This window comes from Sinocyclocheilus rhinocerous, unplaced genomic scaffold, assembly GCF_001515625.1.
Source record: "Sinocyclocheilus rhinocerous isolate Xijiao unplaced genomic scaffold, SAMN03320098_v1.1 scaffold1333, whole genome shotgun sequence".
Classification (NCBI taxonomy): Eukaryota; Metazoa; Chordata; class Actinopteri; order Cypriniformes; family Cyprinidae; genus Sinocyclocheilus; species Sinocyclocheilus rhinocerous.
In genome coordinates this window covers 107,880-125,399 of record NW_015625783.1, presented here as the reverse complement: position 1 = coordinate 125,399, position 17,520 = coordinate 107,880, and the positions used below count along the sequence as shown (strand labels likewise).

Genomic DNA, 17,520 nt, shown 5'->3' with positions numbered 1-17,520 from the left:
AAAATGAAAATTCTGTCATTAATTACTCACCCTCATGTCGTTCCAAACCCGTAAGACCTTCGTTCATCTTCGGAACACAAATTAAGATATTTTTGATGAAATCCGAAGGCTTTCTGACCCTTCATAGACAGCAACGCAACTGAAATGTTCCCAGACCCAGAAACGTAGTAAGGACATCTGTAAAACAGTCCATGTGACATCAGTGGTTCAACCGTAATTTTATAATGGCAGAACCGTGACTTGGAGGAGAAGAATTGTTGAATAAAGTCGTTATTTTTGTTTTCTTTGCGCACGAAAAGTATTATCGGATTTCATCAAAAATATCTTAATTTGTGTTCCGAAGATGAATGGAGATCTTCTGGGTTTGGAACGACATGAGGGTGAGTAATTAATGACAGAATTTTCATTTTTGGGTGAACTATCCCTTTAAGTGAAGAATGGATCACATTTTAGCATTAATGTAGATGCCCAGATAATGATATAGGCTTTTTATAATATAAAATAACTTTTAAGTTTTACATATATGTTCACATTGTATTTACAGCCTCTACCATGTATTGAGTTATTTTGTACAAACTATTTTTAAAAATATTTTACTTCTAATTTTGTCCACCAGAGGTCTATGTTGGCTAGCTGGTTAAATCGCTTTGTCACATTTTTACTAAAATGTTACTGATATTTTCTGTCATTATTATTACTTTGATTTTGAACTGTAATTGTTTTTCTTTTAAGTATCTTTTTTTTAAATGTCATATTTTAGCCTAATATACTTAAATCTAATGTCTAATCGCACTAAAATGTCTTTTAGCTGTTTGAATCTGATCTGAATTAACATTGATCAGTGATGTTACTTCAATATCAAGTTGGTCTATTGCTAAACCAATAAATATGACTATACCACAGTAGTTGGCTTCCTAGTGTCCAATGTCCAAACCTTTTTCATTTTCATGTTCCTTTAAATAGTGATAATGATAACAACAGAAATGCATTTAGCAACTGCGTCAAGGTCAGTGGCACACTCTTAATAGAAAATGACTGTAATAACAGATAAAAACAAACGAAATTTTGTGTATAATGTTGTTTTTTATCATTAGAAAAAAAAGCAGGATTTGAGTTTATAATCTTTATTTCAGGTAATAATCTAACCTTTTCATTCAGGGCTTGGTTACAATATTTTAAAAGCTTGTAAGTAAGTGGTTTCAGCTCACTGCTTCTAGCTGAAAGCAGCAATAGCCTTGTCCAAATACCCACACTTGCAGTCTTGGCCCTCTCCGCTGCACTTCCGCGTGCGTCACTTCTGAGCCGCGCATGCGCAAAGCTGACCTCATACGTAATTCCCCTGGAACTGCTTCCGTGTACAACAGTGAGCGCAAGCTAGATTCAAGTGATTATTACGTTTTGAATATGGATATTTTTCTTACAAAAATGCATCGATTCGCTACAGGAGGCCTTTGTTCACCCCCCGGAGCCGTGTGAGACACTTTTTTTTGTGGAAGGGTTTTTTTTGTATTTCACGTCTTTTGAACCGAAGGAATGCAACACCCGCTGAGTGCAATGATAGAGCTTGAAAGATGAAAGACAATTTTTAATATAACTCCGACTGGATTCGTCTGAAAGAAGAAAGTCATATACACCTAGGATGACTTGAGGGTGAGTGAAACGCAGCCTAATTTTCATTTTTGACTGAACTAACCCTTTAAGTAATCAAGTGGTCAAGTGCAAAAACTGCAAGTGTGGGTATTTGGACAAGGCTACTGTCAACACCATATAAGGCCACTTGGCTCATACAGATGATGTCATCACCACAGTCCTGACTGGAGAATCTCCTTTGCCCTGTACAAAGTGTGAGAGAAAGAAAGTGAAGGAGGTGTGATGAAGAGGAAAGAGAAAGAAGAGAACATACATTTGTAGGTAATGCTAAAATGGACTCAACTGAAGCTTGTTTGTAAGTTGTTTCAGTGTGTGGCTTCCAGAGGATGAAAAGCTAGATGCTACTTGGTTTACTGGAAAAACACAAGCGAGAAAGAGAAGAGAAAGAAACGGGTGGGGAAGAAGAGTGAAGCATTGTAACAGCTGCCAGGGACTGTGACAGTGAGGGAACTACTTCACTTAGAGGAGTCTTCTTACCATGGGGAAGTCAGGTAAGTGCACAATCCACTTCTAAATCCCTGTCTCACTTAGCATTTGTGATGTTGTCAAATATATATTTTCTTCAGTCTCTGTCACTGCCATCCTCTGCTGTTGAATGAAGTTTTGTCAGCGCAGGTTGAGTATATGCCAGCTTTATCACGCTGTATGTGTGTGCTGGGGATTGTTAGCTACTCAATCCTTGCTTTGTTTAAGTGATAGCATCATGTAGTTGGGTTTCTGCCTTGGCAATAGTGGCAAGCACAACTGTTTGGCAACATTTGTCCAGTCTAAAAGTTGTTGCAAATAGAGCACAGGTTTTGACTGTTCAGTCTTCTTTATCAAAAATAAATTAATTATCAAAAGGACTAAAATATATTTTATATAAATTATTGTTTGCTCAAAACAATTAAATGTAAGTATTATTTTAATTTTTTAGCAGAAATACTTTTTGAAATGTTGTTATCAGAAATATAGGCCTACTGAAACATTTTAACATTTTATTCTCACAAAGGACCAAAAATCTGACTGAGGGCTGTGTAAATGTTGCATTACTGTGTAGCCAACTATAGTATGTTCAAATAAAATAGTCAAATTCACCTATATTCTCTACATTTCAATGCAGAAAAATAAATAAATAAATACATTTGCTTAAAATTAAGATATGCTTCAAGGCTTGTTTTCCCCCCTATTTTTTCCCCACTCAAATGGCATGGCGAGCCAAATGAAGGGACATCAAGGGCCCTGGTTTGGGCATCTCTGTTGTCAAACTAGTACTAGCCTTGAGTAATAAATATTTTAGACTATATGTTTGAGTTGAGCAAAGAGTAGGAAAAAATTGCAGCACTTTCTAATCTCTTTCTATTGATTCACTGTTGATATTGCAGCCTCCAGGCTTTTTTGTGAGGAGGTACTGAAGACTCATAATGAATACAGGAGAAAACATCAAGCCCCACCTTTAAAACTCAGCAGTAAACTGAGCCGTGAAGCAGCACGGTGAGATCTTTTCTTTTATATGCTTGCTCTACTCTTTGCTGTTAATTTCTTATCTTTGACATTGCTTTCATCTTTACTACAGTTTAATGCTCTTCAATGACTTGTAGATATGCTGAGAGCCTTGCTAGCACCAGGATTTTGAAGCACAGTGTTGAGTCTAGTAGAGGAAACTGTGGAGAAAATTTAGCATGGGCATCTTATGATCAAACGGGTATGAATCCTCTTCTTCTGTTTAAAAATGTCCATCTGAAACATATTTCCATGGATGTAGGAGTACAGACTGCCGCCCTCTTCTCTTTGCAACAGCTGGGACTCATTATGAATGCACTACCTCCATGTTCAGTCTAAAGTTGATTACTAGGTAGATTGGAATGTCTGGCAAGTCTGGAGTGATTTGTAATGCGTCACCAAATGTATAGTGTGTCATGTAAAGCTTCAAGTTGTACCCTGGAATCTCCAGTTGGATTTACTGTAATATTGAAATAATTAAACAACTAGATTGCAAATACACATTCTACAGAATAAGGTATTTGGGATTATTTGAATTTAAACTTCAAAATTCCATTTCACATGAGAGTCTCTGTGCATGTTTGTGTGCCGACAGGTAAAGATGTGTCAGATCGCTGGTATAATGAAGTGAACCAGTACAACTTCAACCAGCCAGGATTCTCCTCTGCAACTGGTAAGAGTATTTCCAGCAGTGGCGCTCCTTGAGATCTACTTATCTGCAATGTTTACTTCCAGTTCTTATCAAACACACCTGAACCAGCATCTTAAGGTCTTTCTTTATGTGCGGTAATGCTACTTTGTACTTCATTCACTCACAAACTGCCCAAAACCTCCCTAAAATCAGTCAAATGACCAGAAACCAGAGCAACTAAAACCTGCATACCAGATTCGCCTGTTTTAGGATGTTCTTTTTAGCAAAGAAAGAATGTAAACATCATTTATTAACCTCTTGGCTAAGTACTCAGAAAAACAAAATTGAAATCTAAATGGTTTGCAGTGCTTCAGGAAAGTAGAGTGGATGGCATATTTTAAAGTCAGCATGAACTCAAAATTTATCCTATCAGCACACATACTAGTCAATTAATGCATGCATGATAATCCTCAGAAAAATGTGTTTGTCTTTGTAATCTTTAAAATCGGAAAAGTTCCTTATATGATGATGTCAGCTTGACCGCTTGAGCAGAACGTCCTTAAACAGTACCCTCCACATCAGTATTCTGTGGGCTAGAGATAGTTTACTTAGTTTAACATTTACTTATGTATTATTTCTAATTTATTTACTTAAAACAGAAGCACTAGTGAGTGACATCCTGTCCTGTTGTGTCATCCGAAATAATTTTGCATTGAACTAAAATTTGCAGGTAGGCCTATGCTGATTTCCATTAACAGGACAGAGCACCCTTTTTATATTCATAACCCCTGTTTTATAACCAAATATAATACAAACACATACAGCAGATAAGTTTGGCCCAGACAGTGTAATACAATATTCTTCAGTATTTTTTAAAATGTGTAAGATGCGACTCATCCTATTGGAATGAAGCTTTCCAAAGCCCTCCCAGGCACAGGAAATTCCCCATAAAATTCAGCTATGAGAAATCTCTTACAGTGTGATTTCTCGCTTACAGCTGTTAACTCACCCCCTTTAGTTTTTATTCACCTCACCGGTCATCAGCTTCAGCCTGCAGGAAATGAGTAATACTAGCCACCACCTCAAGAGGGCAGAACACTTTTGATAGAGTCACAATTCTACAGCAGCTGATCCGAAATTTTTTGAAGTGACTGACTGTATAGATTGTGGATATTGTCTATACTGACTCTAAACCTTTAAATATGTTGTTGGGAATTTAGGAACGGGTGTTCCTGTAACTCAGTTGGTAGCATATGGTGTTGTCAACATCAAAACTGTGGGTTTTATCCCAGGGGGTTAAAACAAAGTGATGAAATCACCAGTAATTAGCTTTGGATAAGCATTTGCCAAATGCATAAAATGTACTTGAGTCTCTTATTCCACTCAAATGTTTCCACTCTGTCTCTCAGCTTATAAATATTTAACGGAGCACTAACACAAGCGCCACATGGTTTATGTGAGTCAAACAAGCATAAACACTTTGTGACAACCACACATCGCTGCAATGCACACCAATTAATGAAAGAATCATTGTTTTGTTCTAGGTCACTTCACTGCAATGGTGTGGAAAAGCTCGAAGAAACTTGGTGTTGGTAAAGCTGTGGCCTCAGATGGTTCTACCTTTGTAGTGGCACGTTATTTCCCTGCCGGCAACATTACCAATCAGGGCCACTTCCAGGCCAATGTCCTGCCCCCTAAAAGCTGATCCAAATGTAGCTGGACACAATGAGAACGAAGGTAGGGAGGGGAACTGAAACAGGATGGGGAACAGCTGAAATCGGAGAGACTTTTACCTGGAGGACCAAACACAGTAATTGTTGGCCTTAATACACAAACCTTACTTGAATAAAGAGCTTCTGTTTTTACATTTTTAGGCTTTTATTAACTCGAATATAAAGAGGCTTACAGTAAACTAAATGTTGAAGCTAATGCTAGTTATGCTTTCCATAAAACTAAACTTTCATTGTGGTAAGGTCATTGTGTGCCTGTTTGTGCATGGGTGATGTCAACAAAACAGTATTAGAAATGATTTTTTATGAATAAAGCAAACACGGATATAATCACATACCTCCACTAAAATCTAATGTGAATATTTCTTTTGGATGCAGTATTCATGCTGAATGTGAAAAGACGTGTGTGACCGCACAGGACATTTAAATGCATGAGATGTTGCAGAAATAAGTTTTGGTAATGTACATCCCTTTATATCATAGACTGATCATTCACCATTATTACTTTGGTCATCTTTGTATCTATGTATATTGATATGGATTAAAACTGACAGTGTTCAAATAGTCTATCTGATGTCATGATTGCATTCAAAATTGAGTAAAAATATTATCTTTGATTTGTAGTTGCACAATTGTGCACAGTCCATGTAATTTGAGCAAACAATTACAACTTTAAAACATGCTAAAAACAGGCTTCTATAATAAATTTAAGTGGAATTTAGTGCCATGTGCACTATTTATGCTTGCAAGATAAGATACATATACATATACCCCAGGGGAAAGTAAAAAAAAAAAACTTCAGGTCAGATTCAAGCCATCAGCTTTGAGGACATGAGCATTTATTTCTACAATCCTCTGATCTACCATCTGAGCCATTAAGGCAATATTAAAATTTGTTCAAAATGTATAACGATACATTTTTGTTTGTAAGGTGCATTTTTATGATTCGTAGATAATGTTGGGAAACGAACAGCTCTGGTTGTAATGGATTTATTTCAGCAGGAGTTTGGGCGGCGCAATATAGCGGCATTACTTAGGGAAGAAAACACGCAAGGGGCGGGTAAGAAGTCTTTTCCTCTTTTACATGGTCAGCTCCTGAGAATAGACACAAAAGATGAAATATAAATAGCAATCAAAGGGTTTGCTTATATTTGTGAGCCATCGCTGTGTTTACAGGAACTAAATGACTGAAAATGCCCTCACAAACATAGTAACACCTCAAAAACAAAACAAAACTTGTTTTAACAGCAATCACTTATAAAAATAAAGCTTAATAAAGGGACTAAATAGTTTTCACAGTTACAAATGCCAAAAAATAGGGTTTGGGTTAGTTTGTTTACTTGATTTAGGAACAATAAAACGTCTATGTGAGGTCCAAAACAAACAAAATACAGTACATGTAAGAGGAACTTTATTATAGTCCCGTTTTTTTTATAGGATTTTGAATTAGAGGGAACATAGTGTAAAATTAGTCATTACACTGAATGTACAAATGCTGAATGGCTAATATAAAAGCAATCACTCACCATAATGGCATTGACGATGTCATTCTTGTTGTGGCGCAGTGCACGGACTGCTTTAGCTCGAGACACGTTGGCCTGTGCCATCACCAACTCGATATCTCTCTGCTCCAGCCCACCCTCATCCAGCTTACAAACAGACAGAGAATATGGTTCATCTTAATTTAGCTGCTTTATTCATTCAAGCATATTTCTAAAAGGAAAAGGCCATCCAAAAATGGTGTCATTATTTACTGACATCATTTCATCACAGAAAAAAGAAAGACATAAAGGTTTGGAACGGGATGAAGCTGAGTCAATGATGACAGAATGTTTATTTTTTGGGTCAACTATCCTTTAAATGGAGGAAATGAAAGATTTATACCTCCTCTTCTTCCTCGCTCTCTTCTTTTATTGTCAGGCTTGGTGTGATTTCTGACGGCAGAGGTGAGGGGTCAAGAGGAACCTTAAATTTCTCTGCCGCTGCCTTGTGTACCTGTTGTGACAGGTCTTCAATCTGAGAAGAGACGGACAGAAAGCACAGATGAAGATCAATGAACAGATATAAATATTTAAATATTCATCTTGCAATTGGAAATCTGTGCCACTGTAGCCAGATTTTTGGAAGGTATCCTTGCATATGCAATAAGAAACAAAATGATGGGAAAATACTAACCTTGGCCTCTCCAAAGACTATGTAAATATCCGAGGCAGGGCTTTTGAACACATCTGGACGTGTAATAACAAAGAGAATATTCTTGGACTTCCGAATGGTAATGCGTGTCACTCCGTGGATCTGTTTCAGCCCGAGCTTTGACATCGCCTTGTAATGATAACAACCACATGGAGGAAGAGACAGTAGGTCAGGGACTCACAATACAGTGAGTCTTAAAACTGCATGAAACTGCATTTGCAGTCCTACCTTTCGTGCTTTTTTCTCACTTCGACTCTGTTTGGCTCTGCTCACTGACTCATCAGCAGGAGAGTGTGAGAGCTATGAAAAAAAGAAGATATGAAGGATAAAGAGAGCATAGTAGGACCTAACATTGTTCATACAGTAGACTCTAGACTCAAAAGTGCAAAAATATATATTTTTTTAGCAATGATGTATGCAAGTATATCTTTGTTGATGCTTCCAACTAATGCTCTGCTGCACTCAAGTAATTAATTGCTGCTTGTTCAGTTTACTTAATTTTAACATTTATACTAGCTGTCCAGTTCCACTTAAGTGTTATTTTTTTAAATCAAGATAAAAAAAAAGCATTTAGTGTTATGTTATGTGCATGTTGCTTTACTCACACTTTACACGACAAAGGTTACTTTATAAACAAAGTAGCATTAGTATGTTAACATGCACTACTGCTATGCCAACTAGTAGTTAATTGTAAGATACGCAACTGGTATAGTTTGACATGTAATTTTGAGTTTTATTCAATTCACTCAAGATCACTCATGAATCTACAGCCCACCTGTGGATTTGAGGGTCTCAGCAATGTCCCACTGGGTTCCTCTAGCTCAGGTACTGAGCCATCACTGTCTGTTTCATTACCTGAACCTACTAAAGGAAAGAAAAACAAATAAACACTAAAATTGCTTTGCTAGAGACTATAAAGAAGGTACTTGAGAAAGATGCTGATGCCTTATGGCTAAAACAGATGATGAACATACTATTGTTTTTGAAGGGGAGATCCAAGTCCTCTGGGCCTTTTGATCTGTAGCTAATTGGGTACACGTCTCGCTCTATGCTCTGTCGCTCAGCTTGCTTTGTTTTTATGAGGGAGTCTGGTCTTGGACTGAAGCAGGGGAGCATATCTCTTTCATCTGACTGATTCAGTGTTCTTTGGGCATGGGTACTGTCTGTTTGTCCAGTGGATGTTGTGGACTGGGACTGTTCTGTTCGGTGTCCCTTGCATACTACTCAAGAAAAAAAAAACACATGACATGTCTACAATTAAATACTAATGATTCCTAGGATGAAACAAACTCAACAACTAAGGAAACAAACAAAAGTTTACCTGGAGGGTTCTCACGTCTGCATGGTTTTGCTGTCATGACTGTTCTCTCACTTTCATGATCGCACGTGTCTTGAATACGAACCAAAGTTGGTGTTTGTTCCTCTGTTTCCCATGCTGCTGATTCCAAACTGGTTATTCCAGGAGTCCGGAGGGGACTTTGATAGTCAGGTTGGTTGGGTTTGTTGTCTGGAGCTGTATGTGAGAAGGCAGCAGATGTTTGGGAGATGTCATGAATGGGCTGTGACTCCTGAACGGGGTTAGAGAGATCTTCCTCCTGGACAACTGTGGATGAACATGTTGGAGAGACCCTGTCTTGTTCTGAGCTGTCCACCCTGAGGGATGAACTGCCCCCTATGTGATTGTCATTGATGTCTCTTGTGCTTTCTGTCAAACTTACTCTGCTCAAAGAACTGTCTGGAAGTTCTTTCTGCCCATCTGGCCTTGTAAGGTCTGTTGTTTGAGATACAACCACTGACTCGGTATGAACAGACTCTTTTGGATCAATATAGCTAGGGTCAGGGGGGTGAAAAATTGATTGTTCTGGTGTTTGATCAAGTTCAGTATTCTCCATTATAGAGACATCCTCTTTCTGCTGAGTTTCACCAAATTCCTCTCTCATTGAAAATATATCAAAACTTGGCGCTTGATTACCTGTATTCTCCATTTCCTTTCCTTGGCACTGGATCTTTTCATTGTCCATTGAGGCTAAATCTGCAATGTTGGTTTTAAGGGCATCAATTACCTTTGGTTCTGTGCCATGACCTGAATTAGCAATCTGTGCTGTTTTTGGTGTTGCCTCATCACTGTCAGCTTGAGAAAGACCTGATTTATGTGAATCATCATCAAGATTTTTGTTCTGCTCCAGAAATGAAACATTCTCTGTAAAATCTTGTTCTTCTCTCTTTTGACATGTTTTCGTTCCCTTGTTTCCCTTCTCATGGGAGTCTGATTTATCTATCTCCTGATCCCGGGCGTCAGTTGTAGTCTCTTGTTCAAGAAGTTGTCTGTCAGTGGTTTTAGCTTCATCAGTTACTGTTTCATTTTTGATGTGTGCTCTTAACTGAATTACTTTCTCCCCCAAAACCTCATTTGAAGACCCATCATAGGAATTTGTCTCTTTATGTGAGACAGAAATCTGTTGGAGAATTGTTAATTCTGAGGGGGTCACAATCTTTATATCAGTTGGTTTCTTTCTGAATGTGAAGGTGCCAAACGATCCTCCTTGCAAGTTGAATGTGAGCTTGTTTTCCGAGACAGAGTCAGTGTTTCTAAAGGTAATCTGTTGAGAATTTGAATGACCCTGATTTAAAACTGGACCAAGATTATCTGATTGGTTAGAAATGACTGTTTTTGTAGAAGATTCACAAAGATCAGTGTGTTCTAGGGAGATGGTTGCTGTTAACGTGACATTATCAGGTTCTTGACAAGATTTCAGATCCTGAGACTGTTCAGAAGTTATTTCATCACTTTCCTTCCTTAATGTGTCTGAAGATAAATCCTCTGGAATGTTGAAGTCTGTATTTGGAGTTTGATCTTTCCCATCTTTCCCATCATCTGAAAGCATATTCAATGTAAGGTCTGATGGAGCACTCAGGATTAAGGGCATGCAAGTTTTTTCTGGATCATTCCACGATGGCACCAGACCCTTATCAGAACTGCAATGTATAATCGGATTGCTCTCTGGATTTTGAAGGTTATTTGCATCATCCTCTCCCCCTCCTGCCTCTGAAAGATCTTGAATCGATCTCCAGCTGGCAATGTTTGACTCAACCACACCAACATCAATGTCTGCCATTTTCTCTTGGAGGTCACAATATCGGTTGTTGTCCTCATCATCACCCATGTTGTCTTCTCCAGTAGCAATGTTATGAGCGACTGGCAAACCTTTACTGTGCACTGATCTAGCTATCTCACACATGAGCAGATTTTCAGCCTCAAAGTCACAGCATTCACCTAAAGACAAGGGATCCCTTGGTGTCCAACTGTCAGGGTAAAGTTCCCTTTCTGTCATACTGCTCTCAGAGTTCTCTTTCTTTGGTGAAATGACAAGTCTGCTGTATGTGGAGCAGGACATATTTTGAGAGCTATGGTTTACATCATCATTGCCAGGTTGATTCTCTGTCAGATTATCTTGATTCAAGGAACGTTCAAATGGTAAAACATCTGTTGATGTTAAGTTATCTGGCACCTCACATAGTTCAGGATAGGCACAAACTGGAATGTTTGTGGGGCTGCAGTCATCCAGGTATGTTAGTTGGGGGACTCCTTTATTTAGGTCATTGGTTGCAGTTTCTGCTAACTGCAATGATGTGTCCAACTCCATACTATTTCCATTTTTCTGATCCAATTCCTGGCTATCATCTACGTTAGTCTCGATGTCAGCAGCTGTAGCACCTGCCACGCAGGAATCAATGGAACTATCATTTTGTTCTGCTTTGTCTTGATCAACAGATAATGTTGGATCATCTGTGGCAATCTGCTGTCCTTTCTCTGAAGTTACTGTGACTGTTGAGGGATCTGTACTCTGTTTGCCTTCCTCATCAGTTGTTTTGATCTCTGCAGTTGATTCTTTTGAAAGCTCACACTTCAGCAACTTTGTTTCTGAAATTTGTTGTGCGATTACACTTTCACCATGAACACTGCAGTCTGCCAGATTCCCTTGCAGTTCTACACGTGGAAGTTCAGATGATCTGGAGGCTATCTCAATTTCACTCTCACTGCCAGAAGATTCAGGTTTAGCATGGCTTACTGACTGCACAGGTTCATCTGGCCCAGGGAACTGTTGGGAGAGTTCAGCATGCTTCTCTGTGCAGTACAGATGGTCATCTTCATCCCCGTTATAAGACGTAGAATTAATTGAGTCCTCAGTTTCATCCTGATAAGCAAAGGACTCATCTACACCGTCGTTTATGGAGTTCTCTGAAAGGGAATTTAGGAAAGATGCAGAGGTGTCATCTTCATTTGGGCCTTCCACTTCCCTTCCAACCCTCCAAACTGCCTCTTGTTGCTCTGCCTTGTCATTATCGACATCTTCATCATCACACTCATCTTCATCATCCTCATCATCATACTCATCTACATCGGCTTCCTCCTCTCCAGCAGCATATGCATCCACATCGTTCCCCTGCTCATCATCAGTGGGGAACAGGGTTATATCCATGGAATCTGCCTGGATTATCAGGCTTCCATGGAATGGCAACATAGAAGCAGGAATCATTGCATCACTCTCAAGCCCATCCTCTCTAGAATAGCCATAGAACAGAGGAGCAGAGGAACCTATCTCAAGATATAAACTATTACTGCTATTACTTTTTATGTCTACAGTATCTGGAGAGTGGGAGACAGGGGTTTTACTCTCTGTATCCAGTGCTGCAGCTGCATTATTGTCTGGTGTTAGGGAGCGATCCAGGCTCACCGATGGCTCTGAGAAACAGGCATTGAAATCCATTTCAAGACTTTGATGTGGATCACTAAAAGCCTGAGTTGCATCAGGGGCTCTCTGGAAATCGCTAGGCCTCAGAGAGCCCACAGACACCCCTGTGTCCTCCTGGCAGTCTGTTCTTCGCATGATGATGCTGCTCTCTTGTGTGGAATCATGTTCTGTCACCCAATGAGTACTACAGGTGTCCCTTGTTAGTATGTCCACTTCACAGGCCACATCTTCCAGCAACTCTGGCAAATCAGGTTTACCCAGACAAGCATCCCTCTCGTTACCAGTTCGATCATCTCCAAGCTCGTCGCCAATCTCTGAGAGGGACCCCACATAGCAAGCAGGAGCTTCTTGCAACTCTGCCTCAGCTGTTAAGTTTGGAGAGCATGAGTGGGAGGTGCTGGAGGTGTATGAAGTCCAGCTGCCTCCCTCAGCAGTTATGTAGGAACCAGAGGGAGAGGTAGGAGGGGAGCACAGATCAGACTCATCAGTTGGGGAACCTGGACTTTGGCTCGGGCTCCCTGGGCGCCATTGTTGCTTGAGATGTGAGCAGTAAGCCATCTTAATGGGGGTGGAAGGGGCTGTATAGTAGCGATCAGGATCCAGTCCTGGAAGGACACCAATACGTTGTGGGTCAACAACATAGGGAGGCTCGGAAAATGACAAGGAAGGCACTTCACCCTGAGATAAAGACAGTGGCTCTCCCTCATTGTCTGGGAAAAGAGTACTGCTGTCTGTCAATTCAGCATCTCTCACTTTGGACTCTAGGATTTGACATTCAAGTATCTGACCTATGCATTTCTCTTGTTCTGGAACTGAAGTCAAACTCTTAGCCTGATCTACAGTAGAACTCACCTGACCAGTGTCTAGTTTTGCGTTTTCATCTAGCCCAATATGACATTTCATGGAAGGCTCTGAGGGCTGGTGTCCTGAACTAAGTGTTTCTTGACCTATCTGCTTTCCTAGCAGCACTCCACTTTGTGTCTCCATGTTTCTCAGCAATGCCTCTTGCCCCATTACCACCCTGGAGTCCATGGTCTCTGGCTCTTGAAAGTCACTTTCTATTTCTGATCCAGTTAGGACTTTGATCCGTTCCATTTTCATAGGACCTCGTCTGCAGGCTCCTCTACCAAACCGCCCTGTTGGTCGGCCGATATTTCCAGAATGCCCTTCTAATTCAAAACTTGCACCCTCAGGCTGTGGGCGAGGAAAAGTGGTTGGTTTGGCCATTACCAGGCGGGGTCCAAAAGGAGTACATAGTGGGGAGAGTATTGGAGGGCTGCTGGGAGAAGGACTGGAGGCACTGTCTGTTGGAGTTGAGGCTGAAGAGCTGGATGTTTGACCAGACAGATCTAAAAGATTAAAAGAAAAAGAATGATTATATTTGGTCTCATATATAATTTTTTTTTTAGATTTAGTATTGAGGTTACACATTTCTGCATGAAAATTTCTTTGGCAAAGAAAATCTTTATACTGTTTTTTTTTTTTTTTTTACAGAAATCATTAACATCCTGACAATATAGTATAATATAAAAATCCTTTTTGAAAAAGAATTCTGAAATGACATCAAACTTCAAACAGCCAGCTGATCTCTTTTTATCCATCTGTCTAGCCCCAAACATGAATAGTATTGCCACTTAAATGTCACTGTATGAAATATTCAATACAGCATTGCAAAAGGTCATCTGAACTGCAGATTCATTTTAAGTGTTTTAAAATGAGCTGTATGCAATAAATCCAGCAAAACAAATGAATTTCAATTTCACAGCATATGACAACTAGCAGCACTATTCAAAAGTAGTGTAATATATAGGGTGGGATAACATTACATACTAAAACATACTTATGCAAGTTGTGATACCATAGCCATTTGGTACGAGTGTTTCTACATAAACTTTCACAAGTATTCAATAAATTTCCACAAGTCCTGATCAAACTTGAAGATATCACGATTAAACTATTGTACTTGTCTTCAGGAGGAGTGAGGGTTTTTGGTGGGGGTGTGATGAGGCCTGAATGGTCAGCCCCGTGGGGAGCATTTTAATGCCCAGTGAGTAATTGGACGTCTTTGAGAAACAGGGCTCTTTTTTTGCCTGCACGGCAAACTCAGAGTGACAGCATGGATTTTAAAGAGAGCAAAATAAGCAGCAGTGTCAGCAGAAATCTCTTTTTCCTCTCTGGATTTCTAACACCATATGCACACACAATGTATTTACATGAAAAGGATGGAAAAGTTAGACAAGTGTATGTGTGGGTACATGTACTCAGATAACTGAACTAGGGAAACTGTTTATTTTAAATACCTAACCTAACACTTCATTGTTGAAGAGCATGGAAATGTCAACTGTCATAGCAGTTATGATACAGGCAGTGCCAGTCATGTACCTCATTACACTCAACAGATGCATGACATTCACATGACATTCAGTGCATTTAAATATGTTGAATTTTTCTAACATGATTAGCACAGAGTAGTTCCAGTCAGCTCTTCACCCACTGCACTCATTATCTGACGGGTTAGTCTGTGGCAAAATGGAGTTATTAGATTATTTCCCCCTTCTCACATCAGTCTCCTTGTTTTTCCCAGGATCACAATAACCTTCCAATAGACTCGATGTGGATTATCATCACAATCTCTTCTTGTTGACTCAGTTTCACACTGCTACATCACCATTAACATGTTGTATCTTCAGTTTTTCTGCTTAACAATGTGTTTCACATATAACACTGCGCACATAATGGTTTTGAAAAATGTGATTTTTGAAAATACACCACTGATGTGTTGCTGGGACATAAAGATTTTCTAAGTTTGTCCTTGCAACATCAAAGACTTGCAAGAAGGCATGCAAGCAGATTAACCTGAGCACTTGACAACATCAGCAACACTAAAAGGCAAAGTTGCAGTTTTAAATAACTTGAAGTAATGCAGGCTTGCTTGTGTACACACACACACACACACACACACACGCAAGCACGCACACTTCTTGTCTTTATATACACTCTTTTAAATTGATGTTTGCCTCGCTGAGTTTTTCCTTTCTCATTTTGTCCATTGTCTTCTTTGCCCTTCTCATCATATGTATCACTCTCTCTCAATATTCTTCTCTGTATCACAATCTTATTCCCTCCCACTTGTCTCTCCTGTGTCCTAAAAACGTCAATAGAGGGCAGATCCATCTTATTGTGCCATAATAGTTTGTATCATTGTGTGTGCACATCACCCAAACCATTCGAGCTAAATTGTGCGTGTGTGTGCATACTTGACAGTATTTGTGTGTGTGTTTGTGTGTGTGAGAGAGAGAGACTATAGGCTAATTGTTCTGCTTAGTCATGATTCAAAAAGATAACGTCATGCCTTCTGTTTCCTGCACAAGGCAGCACTGTTTTGGAGCTGTATGCAAAGCAATCACTGTGTGTGTGTGTGTGTGAGTGAGTGTTCACAAGTGAGAGGGGCCTTTGTTGCCTCAAAACGTCATTTGCAGTGCAAAATCACCAGAGGGAAAGGCAGAAGTGTGTTTTTTGTTTGTACGTGTGTGTGCAAGTTATACCTGCTCGAGGCACCTCCTCAAATAAAACAGCAGATGGACTTATGTTTGTGTATGCGTGTCTGACCTCTTTCTTGATTGCCCTTCGCTCTCAGACCCCTGCTGTTTGCCATGAGCAGCTCTTTGGATCCAAAATCTAAAACCTGTGATTTAACTGTTAAACATGAACTGGAATAATGAAAGTGAATAGGCATCATCACCATTCCGAATGCCATTTCAAATTCCATATTCTTACATACTTGCGTAATTCAGCAAGTCCAGAGGAATATCTGATGCAAGATGGGGCATTCTATAAAATCTTTCCTTTTCCATTGATTTCAACAGACGTCAAACATCAAATTCTGTTAAAATAATTAACATAATTATTAAGGTGAAGAAAGATATACATTGTTTCGATTTAAAACAAATGCTAATGAGACTTTCTGAAGCAGTGGATGACTGAACAATGCTTTGTCCCTAGAGACAAGTGAATCTAAATGATGAAACATCCCTGTTATCTTACCAATACATTCCCCAATGGTAGGTCTCTTGTGTCAGCTGCAATATGATACTTGTCAACAAATAAAGCTTTGATAATACTTTCATAGCTAAAAACTTTCATGTTTCATAGATTTTATTCTGAGAAAGTCACAGTGGGTTATGTATGGAACTGGCCTTGTTAATATACATGCTTTACAGAGCAGCCTTCAGCACAGACAAATTAACCCCAATTGTCTGATCATCTAATGTCTGACCTTCTGATTCCTTGGTTTGTGTGTGTGTGTGTGTGATGTAATTGAGAGGGACTGAATTAGGGGTCGACCGATATGTGTTTTTCAGGGCTGATGCCGATTATTACAGACCAAGTAGACCGATAACCGATATTTTGAACCGATATCTATGTTTGGTGTACAAATTAAAATTAATGTCAAAAACTGCCTTCACTGGTGTTGGTTGTACTTCTTACTCTTGTCTTCTTCCGTGCATCCATCTACAATAAGGGTAATATAAAGAGAGTTAAAAAGTGGTGCCACTGTATGCTTCATGATTAAGCCTATGAATACTGTACTACAGCTAAACAGCTTGGGGAAATGTAAATATTTGGCTTCAATAATTTACATGTTAGAAATGTATGTGTAATAGCATAACCTCTCATAATTCTTCATTGATTCTTTTCTGATGACTAACTCATTACCTACAAGAGGTGAATGTTCAATTAATCATCTAATGCACATCAATTGATTAACTTAAAAAAGCACAATGTATATAATAAGTGTAAATAATTAAATTGTCTTCATAGCTCCATTGTAGAAGTTGTTAAAGGGGTCATAGGATGCTACATGTACTTTTACAAGTTGTTTGAACTGAAATGTGTGTTGGCAGTGTGTGTACACTAGAGGTCTACACGGAGGACCCGAGACCCGAGGACCCGGGATCCATACGGGTTCGGGGCTATATTTTAAATGGTCAGCCGGGTCCGGGTCAGGTCCCAATCTATTACTTCGGGTCCCGGGTCTGTTTAACATTGTGTGTAATACCCGAGTCGATCGGACTCGGAG

The 17,520-nt window shown here is 39.4% G+C and overlaps 2 protein-coding genes across 4 annotated transcripts in view; one reads left to right on the top strand and one right to left on the bottom strand.

Annotated features, from left to right (window-relative positions):
* Positions 1 to 1,794: 1,794 nt before the first annotated feature.
* On the top strand, positions 1,795 to 5,584 carry LOC107706057 (Golgi-associated plant pathogenesis-related protein 1-like). Of its 2 annotated transcripts, none has more exons than XM_016509627.1 (6): positions 1,795 to 1,867; positions 1,951 to 2,141; positions 3,015 to 3,123; positions 3,231 to 3,334; positions 3,728 to 3,805; positions 5,308 to 5,584. In XM_016509627.1, exons 2-6 carry the CDS (start codon positions 2,129 to 2,131, stop codon positions 5,466 to 5,468), a joined length of 465 nt encoding a protein of 154 aa, XP_016365113.1. In that variant the 5' UTR covers positions 1,795 to 1,867; positions 1,951 to 2,128; the 3' UTR covers positions 5,469 to 5,584. The 2 variants fall into 2 exon arrangements, with proteins under 2 accessions (XP_016365113.1, XP_016365124.1); XM_016509638.1 differs by having other exon boundaries at positions 1,804 to 1,867; positions 1,960 to 2,141.
* Positions 5,585 to 6,412: 828 nt separating this feature from the next.
* Positions 6,413 to 17,520, bottom strand: part of LOC107706031 (uncharacterized) — an 18,070-nt gene continuing 6,962 nt past the window's right edge. Inside the window, exons 2-9 of one of the 2 annotated variants that reach the window (XM_016509603.1) lie at positions 9,008 to 13,789; positions 8,661 to 8,906; positions 8,462 to 8,547; positions 7,915 to 7,986; positions 7,669 to 7,815; positions 7,378 to 7,509; positions 7,020 to 7,142; positions 6,413 to 6,588 (exon numbers count right to left, since the gene is read on the bottom strand). In XM_016509603.1, the coding sequence (XP_016365089.1) occupies positions 6,574 to 6,588; positions 7,020 to 7,142; positions 7,378 to 7,509; positions 7,669 to 7,815; positions 7,915 to 7,986; positions 8,462 to 8,547; positions 8,661 to 8,906; positions 9,008 to 13,789 (5,603 nt within the window). In that variant the 3' untranslated portion in view covers positions 6,413 to 6,573. Of the gene's footprint in view, positions 6,589 to 7,019; positions 7,143 to 7,377; positions 7,510 to 7,668; positions 7,816 to 7,914; positions 7,987 to 8,461; positions 8,551 to 8,660; positions 8,907 to 9,007; positions 13,790 to 17,520 lie in introns of both variants that reach the window. The other variant, XM_016509594.1, reaches the window with a different exon arrangement.